This window comes from Bos indicus, chromosome 5 (genome assembly GCF_029378745.1).
Source record: "Bos indicus isolate NIAB-ARS_2022 breed Sahiwal x Tharparkar chromosome 5, NIAB-ARS_B.indTharparkar_mat_pri_1.0, whole genome shotgun sequence".
Classification (NCBI taxonomy): domain Eukaryota; kingdom Metazoa; phylum Chordata; class Mammalia; order Artiodactyla; family Bovidae; genus Bos; species Bos indicus.
This window is the reverse complement of record NC_091764.1, coordinates 103,580,907-103,598,997: the sequence shown is the minus strand read 5'-3', so window position 1 is coordinate 103,598,997 and position 18,091 is coordinate 103,580,907. Positions and strand designations below refer to the sequence as shown.

General features: G+C 41.9%; 2 protein-coding genes and 1 long non-coding RNA gene across 4 annotated transcripts in view; 2 read left to right on the top strand and 1 right to left on the bottom strand.

Annotated features, from left to right (window-relative positions):
* Positions 1 to 5,685, top strand: part of LOC139182963 (antigen WC1.1-like) — a 41,099-nt gene extending 35,414 nt beyond the window's left edge. Inside the window, exons 10-14 of one of the 2 annotated variants that reach the window (XM_070788647.1) lie at positions 210 to 242; positions 791 to 928; positions 1,311 to 1,400; positions 2,273 to 2,410; positions 5,381 to 5,685. In XM_070788647.1, the coding sequence (XP_070644748.1) occupies positions 210 to 242; positions 791 to 928; positions 1,311 to 1,400; positions 2,273 to 2,410; positions 5,381 to 5,442 (461 nt within the window). In that variant the 3' untranslated portion in view covers positions 5,443 to 5,685. Of the gene's footprint in view, positions 1 to 209; positions 243 to 790; positions 929 to 1,310; positions 1,401 to 2,272; positions 2,411 to 5,157 lie in introns of both variants that reach the window. The other variant, XM_070788648.1, reaches the window with a different exon arrangement.
* LOC109558319 (antigen WC1.1-like) overlaps positions 1 to 18,091 on the top strand; it is a 168,969-nt gene that overhangs the window by 67,204 nt on the left and 83,674 nt on the right.
* The window catches only part of LOC139182970 (uncharacterized), a 57,291-nt gene that overhangs the window by 35,895 nt on the left and 3,305 nt on the right, over positions 1 to 18,091 (bottom strand). The window lies entirely within an intron of this gene.

Below are 18,091 nucleotides of genomic sequence, written 5' to 3'. Positions count from 1 at the left end.
AGAGGGCAGTGGGCTGGGCCGGGCGTGGTGGGGAGTGTGTGTTCAGACATCCCCGGTGCTGGGGCTCTGATCTAGGATGAGGGAGCTGGGAGGACTGGACACTGATGCTGTGGAGACTGAGAGGGGTGATTTCAGGCTCAGGAGGTAAAAATGGTTTGCCCTGCATTCTGGCCAATTCTTCTTCCCCACACTACTGTTTTTCTCTTTAGGTGTAAGGACAACTTTGCCCACGACTACAGCAGGTACTGTGATCCATCCACGGGCAGTAGAGAATACTCAGATACTGGGAACCTATTCTGTGGGCCCTCTGACAACTCAGAAGAGGAAGGAGTCTGAGGAGCCATGGCTGTTGGGGAGGAGCCAGGGCATTACACTGGGGAAATCCCCTGCCTTGATGTCCAGGGTCAAATATTCTCATGCCTGGGGTCCAAGAAAGTCTGGTTTCCATGTTGTAGAATCTAAGGATCTCCTACCTGCCCTTGAGTGTTGCTCCTCATCAGAGAGGTGCAGGTCCCTGGACTGTTTGATGCTCTGTCTCCTGAAGCCCAAGGAGAAGGGATGAGCTGGGTCCTCAGAGACTGTCTCAGCAGGGCAGCTTCCTGACAATCCCAATCTTTGCCTCGGGGCCACACTGGCCAGAGTGGAGTTGACTTGTCTCAGGACAAGACCCGGGGGAGCCCTGACATTGTATGAGGCTGAGACGCCATTGTCCAGAGCTCCTGAAAATGCTGACACAGGAGATTTCTCTGTGCCCAAGACTATCTCCAGCCCTTTTTCCTGTTCTCCTTAGGGACCAGAACAACCTCAAATTCTCTCCCTGGCATCTTCTCCCTGCCGGGGATCCTCTGCCTTATCCTGGGGGCCCTTCTCTTCCTGGTCCTCGTCATCCTGATGACTCAGCTGCTCAGATGGAGAGCAGAGCACAGAGGTGGGCTGCAGGGGGAACTGGGGACCAGGGAGAGTGTGTGGAGGCAAGAGATGGGGCAGGTGTGAGGAGGGGAACCTGGGACAGGTACTGTTCTGAATTGCAGACTCCATGTGCTCCGTGCTGAGCTCTAAGGGCTGAGTAGACAGAGGTTTTTAGGACTGGGGTGTGAACTCTCATAAGTCATGGCCTCTCCTGTGAGACCAGAGTTGGCCCTGAGCTGTAAACAGGGTCAGATGAGGGAGAAGGTGCTAACATGGTGCATGGGGTAGGAGACGATGCTGAGGTCCTGGCAGCCCCCATGTGAGCACCAGGGAGATGAAGGTGGGCTGGCTGGATTGGGGTATCTGGAGAAGCTTCTCTGACCTGCTGGGGGGTCTCTCAGCCTTATCTAGCTATGGAGATGCTCTTGCTGAAGCTGTGTATGAGGAGCTCGATTACCTTCTGACCCAGAAGGAAGGTCTGGGCAGCCCAGGTGAGTGTCTCTGTCTGTCCTCCTGGGATCTCTGGTTGTCACCACCCACTGGCTGTGCACATCTTCTCAGCATCTGCAGACCCCATGTGTGCCCCAGGCTCACAGACGGCTCCTCCAAAGAGGCAGGATGGCCTCTCAGAGCCCCGTAACCTCCCAGCCTCTGTCTACACTGCAGAAGCCAGGCCTGTCCCTTCTCAGCCTTAACACAGGTCCCGTGGGTGTGGGGAGGGTCATGCTGTGTGTTGTGTGATGTTTGTCTCCACATGAGGCTTCCCGTCAGATTTGTCACTGACTAAACTGCTGTATTACACCAGAGATGGTGAGGACAACAGTGACTACAGGTCCAGTCCAGGAAATAGAGGTGGACCTGCCTCGGCTGGGCTCTGGGGAGGAGAGTTTCCCTTATAGAGAGGAGATTTAAGGGGAATGGTTTTCCTTTGATGGACCAGAGGCATCCCTTGTGTCCAGATGGGGTTCGTCCTTCTCCTTCTCTGGCTGTTCTGTGATGTGTCACGTCGGGACTGGTCTCTCTGTGTCCAGAATCACAACAGGCACACAATGTTTAAAAAAAAAATAACATCTGTGAAGCACAATTTGTCAGAGTACTTTAGCCATGCTCAATAGTGGAAGAGTTGCTTTGAGATATGTAGTTTCCACCAGAAAATATTGAGATATGTAATATCATGTTTTGGCTATGGACACATCAAAATGAAACATGGTCTTAGAGAAAAAAGTCTTTTGAAACAAGGAGTGACTGGTGCCTCTATTCAGAAACTTGGAAACTCTGGGTCAGAAGGTATCTTAGATATTCCCCAGACCGACCCACTTACTGTGGTTTCATCCACTCCCTTGTCTGCTCTTGGAATCCCCAGATCAGACGACTGATGTCCCTGCTGAAAATTACGATGATGCTGAAGAAGTACCAGTGCCTGGAACTCCTTCTCCCTCTCAGGGGAATGAGGAGGAAGTGCCCCCAGAGAAGGAGGATGGGGTGAGGTCCTCTCAGACAGGTGAGTGGGGTCAGTTGATCTCCCACAATCTTTCTATCTGAAAAGAGTGAATTTGTGCTCCTCAATGCCCAGCCTCCCTAGAGATTCAAAATACAGGTAATCTCATACATTTGGTAGCATTATTTTGACCATATGCCATATTTAATGCTGTCAGACTCCTTGCAAGGAGTGAGGAATCACTCTGCTTTTGGCATTTATGTCTCCATAATGTGACATAAACTTATAACTTTGTATGTGATATACTTGCATAAAGGTTTATAGATTATGGAATTTCCTGGTGGTCCAGAGGTTAGGATTCCTCACTTTCACTGCTAGGGCCTAGATTCAACCCTGGTCAAGGAACTAAGATCCGACAAGCATTATGTCATGGCCAAAAGAGAAACTTATCGATTAATTGAGCATATTTAAAAGAAAGCTAAGCGCTGAAGAATTGATGCTTTTGAACTGTAGTGTTGGAGAAGACTCTTTAGCGACCCTTGGATGGCAAGGAGATCAACCCAGGCAATGTAAAGGAAATCACTCTTGAATATTCATTGGTAGGACTGAGCTGAAGTAGAAGCTCCAATACCTTGGCCACCTGATGTGAAGAACTGACTCCTTAGAAAAGACCCTGATGCTGGGAAAGATTGAAGGCAGGAGGAGAAGATGACAGAGGATGAGGTGGTTGGATGGTATCACCAACTCAATGGATATGAGTTTGAGCAAGCTCTGGGTGTTGGTGATAGACAGGGAAGCCTGGTGTGCTGCAGTCCATGGGATCACAGAGAGTCAGGCATGACTGAGTGACTGAACTGAACTAAACCAAATTCAAAGGTGGAACAAGTGTTTTAATAATATCTTTTCACGGTCACATACATGAAGGCAAACCATTCAGTATCACAGTAATCCAGGTCTATGCCAAATCAGTAATGCTGAAGAAGCTGAAGTTGCCATTCTATGAAGACCTACATGACCTTTTAGAACTATCACCTAAAAAAGAGGTCCTTTTGATTATAAGGGACTGGAATGCAAAAGTAGGAAGTCAAGAGATACCTGGAGTAACAGCCAAATTTGGCCATGGAGTACAAAATGAGGCAAGGCAAAGGCTAATAGAGTTTTGCCAAGAGAACGCACTGGTCATAAAAAACACCCTCTTCCAACAACACAAGAGAGCACTCTACACGTGGACATCATCAGATGGTCAGTACCGAAATCAGGTTAATTATATTCTTTGCAGCCAAAGATGGAGATGCTCTATACTGTCAGCAAAAACAAGACTGGGAGCTGACTATGGCTCAGATCATGAACTCCTTATGTCAAATTCAGACTTAAATTGAGGAAGGTAGAGAAACCCACTAGACCATTCAGGTATGACCTAAATCAAATTCCTTATGATTATACAGTGGAAGTGAGAAATAGATTCAGGGGATTACGTCTGATAGGCAGAGTGCATGATGAATTATGGTCGGAGGTTCGTGACATTGTACAGGAGGCAGGGATCAAGACCATCCCCAAGAAAAAGAAATGCAAAAAGACAAAATAGTTGTCTGAGGAGGCCTTACAAATAGCTGAGAAAAGACGAGAAGTGAAACCAAAGGAGAAAAGGAAAGATATCTCCATTTGAATACAGAGTTCCAAAGAATAGCAAGGAGATATAAGAAAGCCTTCCTCACTGATCAATGCAAAGAAGCAGAGGAAAACAATGGAATGGGAAAGACTAGAGATCTGGTCAAGAATATTATAGATACCAAGGGAATATTTCATGCAAAGATGGGTACAATAAAGGACAGAAATGTTATGGACCTAACAGAAGCAGAAGATATTAAGAAGAGGTGGCAAGAACACACAGAACAACTATACAAAAAAAGTCTTCATGACCCAGATAATCAGATGGTGTGATCACTCACCTAGAGCCAGATATCTTGGAATGTGAAGTCAAGTGGGCTTTAGGAAGCATCACTCTGAACAAAGCTAGTGGAGGTGATGGAATACCAATTGAGTTCTTTCAAATCCTAAAAGATGATGCTGTGAAAGTGCTGTACTCAATATGCCAGCAAATTTGGAAAACTTAGCAGTTTTAATAATATCTTTCCAGGCCATAGGACTGGAAAAGGTCAGTTTTCATTCCAATCCCAAAGAAAGGCGATGCCAAAGAATGTTCAAACTACTGCACAGTTGCACTCTTCTCACACTCTAGCAAAGTAATGCTCAAAATTCTCTAAGCCAGGCTTCAACAAGGCATGAACCATAGAATTCTCAATGTTCAAGCTGGACTTAGAAAAGGCAAAGGAACCAGAGATCAAATTGCCAAAATTCGCTGGATCATGGAAAAAGCAAGAGAGTTCCAGAGAAGCATCTATTTCTCCTTTATTAACTATGCCAAAGCCTTTGACTGTGTGTATCACAATAAACTAATATTTCAGTAGCTGCAAGAAGACCCTCATTCTCTAGAAAAGAGTATTTCTCCATCTGAGGGCCTGTGTAGTTTCTGGGGAGGAGATATCTGTGGGTGTACCTGTGATACTATTTGTGGACATTTGGGGACAGGAGTCAAGTCAACTAAGAGCAGACTTGGGTTGTGAGTGAGGAATTCAGATTTTTCCTGTCTCCAGTCTCCCTCTTATTGTGAATTTGCATCTATCACCTGTGAAAGGAGAACATTTAAATTCCTTTTTATGATTCTTACCATTGCTGGGCATCTCCTTGGTATTGTGTTGCCTGGAAGCAGGTCTCCCAGAACTCCTGAGCACAGGTCTCCTGTGATGCAGGATTTCCCCAACACTGAGGCCCAGGAGACCACATGCACTGGATCTGAGAGGACAGCTGGGATCCATCCTCACTGGAACTCATGTGAAATAGCCTGAGCTTCCCCCCCCCCCAACCTGGGTCCCAGGGATGCTTTGTTATAACCACGTGCTTGTCTCCCTTCCACCAGAGGGTTCTGTCCCATCTTCATCTCAGTTCTAATCAAACTTCTCTTTTCTACTTCAGGCTCTTGCCTGAACTTCTCCAGAGAGGCAGCTGATCCTGGGGAAGGAGAAGAGAGCTTCTGAATGCTCCAGGGGAAGAAAGGGGATGCTGGGTATGATGATGTTGAACTCAGTGCCCTGGGAACATCCCCAGTGACTTTCTCGTGATGCTGTATTAAATATGAGATGAAGCCTCAGATATTCTAATTGCCTGTATTTCAGTAGAGTAGTGCTGACCCATAATTGTGTCATATGAAAATTGCTGAAAATGAAATATTCTTAATAAATTAACTTTTTGCTCTGCTGTTAATTTAGCAAGCTCCATGTCAAACGCTTTTAGAGGATCAGTCCTCAAATGCTATCTTTCTCAAAGGAAATGAAAGATGAGTGAGCTGACCTGCTTTCTCACTTGTCCTAGAGGCTAATGAGGGCATGCACACAAGTGCTCCAGGTCACTCTTAAGGATGTAAACTTGGTCTATATTCACATACTCCTTCCTAACAAGATGAACTCATGGAAAAACAAAACAAAACAAAATAGTTCTAAACACCTCTGAGATGTCACATCACCAGTTTGTAACTTGTCCTTGGACACCAGACTGGGTATGAGTTTCAAAGTGGAAGGTTGGCTGGTGGGAGAGAATGGATACAGCTTTCCTTATCCTGCCTCAATATTCACAGGCCAATTAAAACTCTAACTTTTCATAACTACCTCTTCCTTTTTCATCTCTCATTTATTCCTTTAGTGGATACAGACACCTCTTTGCTCATCTCCCATGTCTGTTTGATTATCCAATCCTTATAAATCCATTCTTTCTTTTCCATCTCTTCCTACCATTTCTTTAGGATGCTGCTATTTCTCGTCTCTCCAAGGATCTCTCCTTCTAAGTGAATTATATCAGTTCATATATATCTTCAAGTTGATGGAAGGCAAATTGGTGTGCACCCACACCCTGTACTCAGATGGGACAAGAAGGCAAGAAAGTGGAGACCTAGGCAGAGGGGATCCAGAAGAATAGATGTAGATAGAAAGATAAGAACATTTGGCTATTTATGTTTCAGAGATATGAATGGAAGCATCTGACATGACTGATCTCTTAGAGGAAGAATTTCAGACCAGGGGCTTCTTTGAAAACATCTATTTTTCAGATGTTTCAAGATTGCTTAAACAGTGTCAGACTTTATTTTTTTGGGCTCCAAAATCACTGAAGATGGTGACTCCAGCCATGAAATTAAAAGACGCTTACTCCTTGGAAGGAAAGTTATGACCAACCTAGACAGCATATTCAAAAGCAGAGACATTACTTTGCCAACAAAGGTCCATCTAGTCAAGGCTATGGTTTTGAACTGTGGTGTTTGAGAAGACTCTTGAGAGTCCCTTGGACTGCAAGGAGATCCAACCAGTCCCTCTTAAAGGAGATCAGTCCTGGGTGTTCATTGGAAGGACTGATGCTGAAGCTGAATCTCCAATATTTTGGCCACCTCATGGGAAGAGTTGACTCATTGGAAAAGACCCTGATGCTGGGAATGATTGGGGGCAGGAGGAGAAGGGGATGACAGAGGATGAGATGGCTGGATGAAATCACCGACTTGATGGACATGAGTTTGGGTGAACTCTAGGAGTTGGTGATGGACAGGGAGGCCTGGCGTGCTGTGATTCATGGGGTCACAAAGAGTGGCACACGACTGAGCGACTGAACTGAACTGAAAATGTAATTGTGATCCTGCTGTGACTCCTCAGTGTAGACAGAGCTGGCATGAAGAAGTGACAAAGTAAAGATTACGTTTACACAGCACTACCCCTGCAACTCTCCCTGCCCCCCCACCCCCATCCCCAGCCAATTCCATTGTGGACATGTGGAGAAGCTGCTGAACTAATAAAAAACCTGAGAGTGCTGGCCTGGTTGTGAGCCGGACCCACCCAGTTACTTGGTTGATGACTCGGGATGGTTTCTAGGACTCCAACCTACACTCATGCTTGCAGTCTTCATAGTTCGAGGCTGTGCTTGGGGATGGGAAGATGCCCAGGGCTTCTTCCAGGGCAGCTCACATGGCTATTCACTTGGGAAGTGATGAAATAGAAGACATATGATGAAATAAGGCAGACACACAAAGAAGCTCAGTGAACTCCAAAAAACACAGATAAACAATTAAATTCAGGAAGACAATATAAGACAAAAATAAGATTTAAAAAAATTTCTCATCATCATTATTATTATTGTTTTTAATTTTCGGTTGCATGAGTCTTTGTTGCTGCACATGGGCTTTCTCCAAATGCAACAAGCAGGCACTACTCTTCTTTGTGGGCAGCAGGTTTCTCTATGCATGGGCTTCTCTTATTGTGAACAGGTTCTAGGCACCCAGGCTTCAGGGGTTGCAGCATCACCTCCTATTTGTGATTTGTGGGTCCTAGAGCTCAGGCCCAGTAATTATTGAGCTAGGGCTCAGTAATTGTTGAGCTAGGGTGTTACTTCACAGAATAAATTCAGATTTTTTTTTTTTAACAGAGATAGAAATCATAAAAAAGGAAGTAAACAGGGAGTTTTGCTGATGGTTTAGTGGTTAGGATTTGATGCATTTGCTGCTGTTGTCTGGATTCAATCCCAGTAGGGGAACTGAGGTCCCTCAAGCTTTGCAGTGAGGCAAAGAGAATAACACAAGGAACAAAACAGAAAAATGAACCAAACAGAGATTCAGTTGCTTAAGATTCAGTTCAGTTCAGTGGTTCAGTTGTGTCCGACTCTTTGCGACCCCAGGGACCGCAGCACGCCAGGCTTCCCTGTCCATCACCAACTCCTAGAGCTTGCCCAAACTCATGTCCATTGAGTCAGTGATGCCATCATCAAACAGTTTCATCTCCTGTCATTCCTCTTTCCTCCTGCCCCGAATCTTTCGCAACCTTAGGGTCTTTACTAATGAGTTCTTCACATCAGGTTGTCAAAATATTGGAGTTTCAGCTTCAGCATCAGTCATTCCAATGAATACTCAGGACTGATTTCCTTTAGGATGGACTGGTTGGATCAGTTGCTTAAGACTACAATGAGAGGAGGAGCTAAGATGGCGGAAGAGTAGGACGGGGAGAACACTTTCTCCCCCACAAATTCATCAAAAGAACATTTAAACGCCGAGTTAATTCCAGAAAACAACTTCTGAATGCCGGCAGAGGACATCAGGCACCCAGAAAAGCAACCCAAGTCTTCGAAAGGAGGTAGGAAAAAATATAAAAGACAAAAAAAGAGACAAAAGAGGGAGGGACAGAATTCCGTCCTGGGAAGGGAGTCTTAAAAAGAGAGAAGTTTCCAAACACCAGGAAACCTTCTCACTGCTGAATCTGTGCCAAGCCTCGGAAGCACAGAGTGCAACATAACAGGGAGGAAAAATAAATAAACAATTAAAACCCGCACATTGTGAGCCCTACAGTAACTCCCCCAGCGAAGAAGCAGTGCAGATGCCTGCATCCGCCATTAGCAAGCGGGGGCTGGGCAGGGAGGCGTGGCGAGGGCTGCATCGCAAGGATCTGGCCTGAATACCCCGAGCGCTATCTGAGCGAAATAATTTGGGCTAGCAAACCAGACTGCGGGATATCTACCACGCGAAAAGCCAGCCCTAACCTAAGACACCGCCAGGCCGCCGGCGGCAGACCATCCCCCTCCGGTGATAGGCAGCCAGAGCCGGAAGGGGACAATCGCAGCCCCAGAGAGACATTATCTATAAACCTGTAAGCAGGCTTCTTTGCTAACTAAAACTTCTTGGGGGTCTGGACGGTTAACATCTGCCTGAGAAGGTGCGCCAGTGCACACATAGATAACCGAGCGGCGGGGAGGCGATAAGTCGCAACAATCGCGCGCTCCAAACACCTCATCACCTGAGCTGCTCGGATCTGGGAAGGGCACAAAACGCAGGCCCAACCGAGAGTCTGCACCTCTGAGGACTATCCGAGTGCCTGAACCTGAGTGGCTTGGACCTGGGAAGTACAGGCAGCCCAGGGCCGGCCACGGATGGTTCCCGGTGGAGCAACCTAGAGCCTGAGCAGCGTGGGTAGGGAGGCTACACGCACCGTGAATGGGGGGCAGACCCAGTGTGGCTGAGGCACTGCGAGCACATGCCAGTGTTATTTGTTTGCAGCATCCCTCCCTACCTCCCCTCAGCGCGACTGAACAAGTGAGCCTAAAATAAAAAAAAAAAAAGTGTCCTCCACCGTCCCCTTTGTGTCAGGGTGGAAACCAGACACTGAAGAGAACAGCAAACAGAAGAAGCTATAAGAGAGGGAACCGACTTGGAAGCTACAGGCAATAGATTAAAACCCTGTGGTTAGTGCCAACTACATAGGAAGGGGCCTATAGATCTTGAGAAATATGTCAGACCAAGGAACTAGCCAAAAGTGAACTGAACCTGCAATACTCACAACAAAACCGGAGAAAGTCCTAGATATATTTTTACTATTTTTACGATCATTCTTTCTTTCTTTTTATTTTATTTTATTTTTTTAATTAAAAACATTTTAAGTCCTCTATTATTCCTTTAATTTTCACTTTTATAACCGATTACTTTGCAAAAAAAAAGTCCCTTTTTTTTTTTTAAAAGCAAACTTCATATATATATTTTTTATAATTTTTTTGACCTTGTTTTTTTTCCCTTCTTTTCTTTAACATTGTACTTTTGAAATTCCAAACTCTACTCTGGATTTTTAATTTTAGCTTTTTGGTATTTGTTATAAATTTTGTACCTATAGTTTTTTTTATAATTTCTGTGACCCTTTTTTCTTTTTTCTTTTTCTTTTTCTCTGTTTCTTTCTCTTCTTCTTTTAAATAACATTGTATATCTGAAATTCCAAACTCTACTCTAGATTTTTAATTTATGCTTTTGGTATTTGTTATCAATTTTGTACCTGTATTTTCTTTATAATTTATGCGACTTTGTTCTTGTTTTTTTTTCTCTCTCTCTCTTTCTTTTTCTTCTTCTTTTTTTAACATTGTATTTTTGAAATTCCAAACTCTACTCTAGATTTTTAACTTTGCTTTTTAGGTATTAGCTGTCAATTTTGTACCTATATTTTCTTTATAATTTTCGTGACCTTGTTTGTTTTTGTTTGTTCGTTTTTTCTCTCTTTCTTTTCCTTCTTCTTTTCTTTAACATTTTATTTTTGAAATTACAAACTCTACTCTAGATTTTTAATTTTTGCTTTTATGTATTTATTACCAATTTGGTACCTTTAAGAACCCAATCTTCAGTACCCATTTTTCACTAGGGAGCGAGATTACTGGCTTAACTGCTCTCTCTCCCTTTGGACTCTCCTTTTTCTCCACCAGGTCGCCTGTGTCTCCTCCCTAACCCCTCTCTACTCTACCCAACTCTGTGAATTTCTGTGTGTTCCAGACGGTGGAGAACACGAAGGAAACTGATTACTGGCTGGATCTGTCTCCCTCCTTTTCATTCCCCCCTTATATCCGCCTGGCCACCTCTGTCACCTTCCTCCTTCTTCTCTTCTCTGTATAACTCCATGAACAACTCTGAGTGGTCCAGTTGTGGAGTGCACATAAGGAAGAGATTACTGGATAGCCCACTCTCTCCTCTATTGATTCCACCTCATCTCATTCAGGTCACCTCTAACTCCCCCCTCCCTCTTCTCTTCTCCATATAACGCTGCAAACCTCTCTGGGTGACGCTAACGGTAGAGAAACTTTTCATCTTTAACGTAGATGTTTTATCAATGGTGCTGTATAGCAGGAGAAGCTCTGAAACTACTGTAAAAATAAGACCGATAACTGGAAGCAGGAGGCTTAAGTCCAAATCCTGACTCCAGGGAGCTCCTGACTCCAAGGAACATTAATTGACAGGAGCTCATCAAATGCCTCCATACCTGCACTGAAACCAAGCACCACACAAGGGCCAACAAGTTTCAGGGCAAGACATACCAAACAAGTTCTCCAGCAACAAGGAACACAACCCTGAGCTCCAAGATACAGGCAGCCCAAAGTCACCCCAAAACCATAGACATCCCATAACTCATTACTGGACATTTCATTGCACTCCAGAGAGAAGAAATACAGCTCCACCCACCAGAACACCGACACAAGCTTCCCTAAACAAGAAACCTTGCCAAGCCACCTGTACAAACCCACACAGAGCGAGGAAATGTCACAATAAAGAGAACTCCACAAACTGCCAGAATACAGAAAGGACACCCCAAACTCAGCAATTTAAACAAGATGAAGAGACAGAGGAATACCCAGCAGATAAAGGAATAGGATAAATGCCCACCAAACCAAACAAAAGAGGAAGAGATAGGGAATCTACCTGATAAAGAATTCCAAATAATGATAGTGAAATTGATCCAAAATCTTGAAATCAAAATGGAATCACAGATAAATAGCCTGGAGACAAAGATTGAGAAGATGCAAGAAAGGTTTAACAAGGGCCTAGAAGAAATAAAAGAGAGTCAATATATAATGAATAATGCAATAAATGAAATTAAAAACACTCTGGAGGCAATAAATAGTAGAATAACAGAGGCAGAAGATAGGTTAAGTGAGATAAAAGATAGAATGGTAGAAATAAATGACTCAGAGAGGATAAAAGAAAAACGAATTAAAAGAAATGAGGACAATCTCAGAGACCTCCAGGACAATATTAAACACTACAACATTCGAATTATAGGGGTCCCAGAAGAAGAAGACAAAAAGAAAGACCATGAGAAAATACTTGAAAAGATAATAGTTGAAAACTTCCCTAAAATGGGGAAGGAAATAATCACCCAAGTCCAAGAAACCCAGAGAGTCCCGAACAGGATAAATCCAAGGCGAAACACCCCAAGACACATATTAATCAAATTAACAAAGATCAAACACAAAGAACAAGTATTAAAAGCAGCAAGGGAAAAACAACAAATAACACACAAGGGAATTCCCATAAGGATAACAGCTGATCTTTCAATAGAAACTCTTCAAGCCAGGAGGGAATGGCAAGACATACTTAAAGTGATGAAAGAAAATAACCTACAGCCTAGATTATTGTACCCAGCAAGGATCTCATTCAAATATGAAGGAGAAATCAAAAGCTTTTCAGACAAGCAAAAGCTGAGAGAATTCAGCACCACCAAATCAGCTCTCCAACAAATACTAAAGAATATTCTCTAGACAGGAAACACAAAAATGGTGTATAAAATCGAACCCAAAACAATAAAATAAATGGCAACGGGATCATACTTATCAGTAGTTACCTTAAACATAAATGGGTTGAATGCCCCAACCAAAAGACAAAGACTGGCTGAATGGATACAAAAACAAGACCCCTACATATGTTGTCTATAAGAGACCCACCTCAAAACAGGGGACACATACAGACTGAAAGTGAAGGGCTGGAAAAAGTTTTTCCATGCACATAGGGACCAAAAGAAAGCAGGAGTAGTAATACTTATATCAGATAAAATAGACTTAAAAACAAAGGCTGTGAAAAGAGACAAAGATGGTCACTACATAATGATCAAAGGATCAATCCAAGAAGAAGATATAACAATTATAAATATATATACACCCAACACGGGAGCGCCACAATATGTAAGACAAATGTTAACAAGTATGAAAGGAGAAATTAACAATAACACAATAATAGTGGGAGACTTTAATACCCCACTCACACCTATGGATAGATCAACTAAACAGAAAATTAACAAGGAAACACAAACTTTAAATGATACAATAGACCAGTTAGACCTAATTGATATCTATAGGACATTTCATCCCAAAACAATGAATTTCACCTTTTTCTCAAGCACACATGGAACCTTCTCCAGGATAGATCACATCCTGGGCCATAAATCTAGCCTTGGTAAATTCAAAAAAATTGAAATCATTCCAAGCATCTTTTCTGACCACAATGCAGTAAGATTAGATCTCAATTACAGGAGAAAAACGATTAAAAATTCCAACATATGGAGACTGAACAACACGCTGCTGAATAACCAACAAATCACAGAAGAAATCAAAAAAGAAATCAAAATTTGGGTAGAAATGAACGAAAATGAAAACACGACAACCCAAAACCTATGGGACACTTTAAAAGCAGTCCTAAGGGGAAAGTTCATAGCAATACAGGCATACCTCAAGAAACAAGAAAAAATAAATAACCTAACCCTACACCTAAAGCAACTAGAAAAGGAAGAAATGGAGAACCACAGGGTCAGTATAAGGAAAGAAATCTTAAAAATTAGGGCAGAAATAAATGCAAAAGAAACAAAAGAGACCATTGCAAAACTCAACAAAGCCAAAAGCTGGTTCTTTGAAAGGATAAATAAAATTGACAAACCATTAGCCAGACTCATCAAGAAACAAAGGGAGAAAAGTCAAATAAATAAAATTAGAAATGAAAATGGAGAGATCACAACAGAAAACACAGAAATACAAAGGATCATAAGAGACTACTATCAACAATTATATGCCAATAAAATGGACAATGTGGAAGAAATGGACAAATTCTTAGAAAAGTACAACTTTCCAAAACTCGACCAGGAAGAAATAGAAAATCTTAACAGACCCATCACAAGCACGGAAATTGAAACTGTGATCAAAAATCTTCCAGCAAACAAAAGCCCAGGTCCAGGCAGCTTCACAGCTGAATTCTACCAAAAATTTAGAGAAGAGTGATCACCTATCCTGCTCAAGCTCTTCCAGAAAATTGCAGAGGAAGGTAACCTTCCAAACTCATTCTATGACGCCACTATCACCCTAATACCAAAACCTGACAAAGATCCCACAAAAAAAGAAAACTACAGACCAATATCACTGATGAACATAGATGCAAAAATCGTTAACAAAATTCTAGCAATCAGAATCCAACAACACATTAAAAAGATCATACACCATGACCAAGTGGGCTTTATCCCAGGGATGCAAGGATTCTTCAGTATCTGCAAATCAATCAATGTAATACACCACATTAACAAATTGACAAATAAAAACCATATGATTATCTCAATAGATGCAGAGAAAGCCTTTGACAAAATTCAACATCCATTTATGATAAAAACTCTCCAGAAAGCAGGAATAGAAGGAACATACCTCAACATAGTAAAAGCTATATATGAGAAACACACAGCAAACATTATCCTCAATGGTGAAAAACTGAAAGCATTTCCTCTAAAGTCAGGAACAAGACAAGGGTGCCCACTTTCACCATTACTATTCAACATAGTTTTGGAAGTTTTGGGCACAGCAATCAGAGCAGAAAAAGAAATAAAAGGAATCCAAATTGGAAAAGAAGAAGTAAAACTCTCACTATTTGCAGATGACATGATCCTCTACATAGAAAAACCTAAAGACTCCACCAGAAAACTACTAGAACTAATCAATGATTATAGTAAAGTTGCAGGATATAAAATCAACACACAGAAATCCCTGGCATCCCTATACACTAATAATGAGAAAACAGAAAGAGAAATTAAGGAAACAATTCCATTCACCATTGCAATGGAAAGAATAAAATACTTAGGAATATATCTACCTAAAGAAACTAAAAACCTATATATAGAAAACTATAAAACACTGGTGAAAGAAATCAAAGAGGACACTAATAGAAGGAGAAATATACCATGTTCATGGATTGGAGGAATCAATATAGTGAAAATGAATATACTACCCAAAACAATTTATAGATTCAATGCAATCCCTATCAAGCTTCCAACAGTATTCTTCACAGAGCTAGAAAAAATATTTTCACAATTTGTATGGAAATACAAAAAAGCTCGAATAGCCAAAGCTATCTTGAGAAAGAAGAATGGAACTGGAGGAATCAACCTACCTGACTTCAGGCTCTATTACAAAGCCACAGTTATCAAGACAGTATGGTACTGGCACAAAGACAGAAATATTGATCAATGGAACAAAATAGAAAGCCCAGAGATAAATCCACGCACCTATTGTCACCTTATCTTTGACAAAGGAAGCAAGAATATACAATGGATTAAAGACAATCTCTTTAACAAGTGGTGCTGGGAAAACTGGTCAACCACTTATAAAAGAATGAAACTAGAACACTTTCTAACACCATACACAAAAATAAACTCAAAATGGATTAAAGATCTCAACGTAAGACCAGAAACTATAAAACTCCTAGAGGAGAACATAGGCAAAACACTCTCTGACATACATCACAGCAGCATCCTCTATGACCCACCTCCCAGAATATTGGAAATAAAAGCAAAAATAAACAAATTGGACCTAATTAAACTTAAAAGCTTCTGCACAACAAAGGAAACTGTAAGCAAGGTGAAAAGACAGCCTTCAGAATGGGAGAAAATAATAGCAAACGAAGCAACTGACAAACAACTAATCTCAAAAATATACAAGCAACTCCTATAGCTCAACTCCAGAAAAATAAATGACCCAATCAAAAAATGGGCCAAAGAACTAAATAGACATTTCTCCAAAGAAGACATACAGATGGCTAACAAACACATGAAAAGATGCTCAACATCACTCATTATCAGAGAAATGCAAATCAAAACCACTATGAGGTACCATTTCACGCCAGTCAGAATGGCTGCGATCCAAAAGTCTACAAGCAATAAATGCTGGAGAGGGTGTGGAGAAAAGGGAACCCTCTTACACTGTTCTTGGGAATGCAAACTAGTACAGCCACTATGGAGAACAGTGTGGAGATTCCTTAAAAAACTGGAACTAGAACTGCCTTATGATCCAGCAATCCCACTGCTGGGCATACACACTGAGGAAACCAGAAGGGAAAGAGACACGTGTACCTCAATGTTCATTGCAACACTGTTTATAATAGCCAGGACATGGAAGCAACCTAGATGTCCATCAGCAGATGAATGGATAAGAAAGCTGTGGTACGTATACACAATGGAGTATTACTCAGCCATTAAAAAGAATACATTTGAATCAGTTCTAATGAGGTGGATGAAACTGGAGCCTATTATACAGAGTGAAGTAAGCCAGAATGAAAAACACCAATACAGTATACTAACGCATATATATGGAATTTAGAAAGATGGTAACAATAACTCTGTGTATGAGACAGCAAAAGGGACAAAGAAAAAGAGGAATGAAAAAGAGTGAAAGAACCTGTGTGAACTATGGGGTAACATTCACAGAAACAACCTGCACATTATTGGAGTCCAGGAAGGACAAGAGAGGGAGAAAGGGACACAGATTGTACTTAAAGAAATAATACCAGATAAGTCCCAAATCTGATGAGATTTAGACATCCAAGTTCATGTAGCTAATAGGTCACTCCTCAGAGTTCATTCAAAATGATCATCCCCAAGACACATTTCTTGTAATCAAGAAGAAGAGAGAATTTTATAGGCAGCAAGAGAAAAGTAAATGCTCACAAAAAAGAAATTTCCTTAAAAATATCAGTGGACTTTTTAGTAGAAAACTGACTGTCCAGGAGAGAAAGGATGATATATTCAAACTTTAGAAAAAAAAAAGCCTACCACCACAAATACTTTTCTCAGGAAGGTTGTTTTTCATAAATGAAGATGATATAAAGACTTTCCCAAACAAACAACAGTTGAGGGAATTCACCAACATTAGGCTTGTCTTACAAGATTGCTGAGAGGAGTTCCTCAAACTAAATGAAGGATGCTAATTTTTATATGAAAGAAGTGAAAATATGCATTTCACTTATGCATGCAACAGACTTGTAAATGTAAATACTGAATCCAATTCAGCATCATCTGACACTGTAATATGGTAGTGTGCTAATCAATTAGCTTTAGTCTAAAGAAAGTATTAAAATAGCTATAGAGAAAAATATTTTGTTAGTGGATATACAATATCAGATCAGATCAGATCAGATCAGTCGCTCAGTCGTGTCCGACTCTTTGCGACCCCATGAATCGCAGCACGCCAGGCCTCCCTGTCCATCACCAACTGCCAGAGTTCACTGAGATTCACGTCCATCGAGTCAGTGATGCCATCCAGCCATCTCATCCTCTGTCGTCCCCTTCTCCTCCTGCCCCCAGTCCCTCCCAGCATCAGAGTCTTTTCCAATGAGTCAACTCTTCGCATGAGGTGGCCAAAGTACTGGAGTTTCAGCTTTAGCATCATTCCTTCCAAAGAAATCCCAGGGCTGAGCTCCTTCGGAATGGACTGGTTGGATCTCCTTGCAGTCCAAGGGACTCTCAAGAGTCTTCTCCAACACCACAGTTCAAAAGTATCAATTCTTTGGCGCTCAGCCTTCTTCCCAGTCCAACTCTCACATCCATACATGACCACAGGAAAAACCATAGCCTTGACTAGACGAACCTTTGTTGGTAAAGTAATGTCTCTGCTTTTGAATATGCTATCTAGATTGGTCATAACTTTCCTTCCAAGGAGTAAGCGTCTTTTAATTTCATGGCTGCAGTCACCATCTGCAGTGATTTTGAAGCCCCCCAAAATAAACTCTGACACTGTTTCCACTGTTTCCCCATCTATTTCCCATGAAGTGGTGGGACCGGATGCCGTGGTCTTCATTTTCTGAATATTAAGCTTTAAGCCAACTTTTTCACTCTCCACTTTCACTTTCATCAAGAGGCTTTTGAGTTCCTCTTCACTTTTTGCCATAAGGGTGGTGTCATCTGCATATCTGAGGTTATTGATATTTCTCCTGGCCATCTTGATTCCAGTTTGTGTTTCTTCCAGTCCAGGGTTTCTCATGATGTACTCTGTATATAAGTTAAATAAACAGGGTGACAATATACAGCCTTGACGTACTCCTTTTCCTATTTGGAA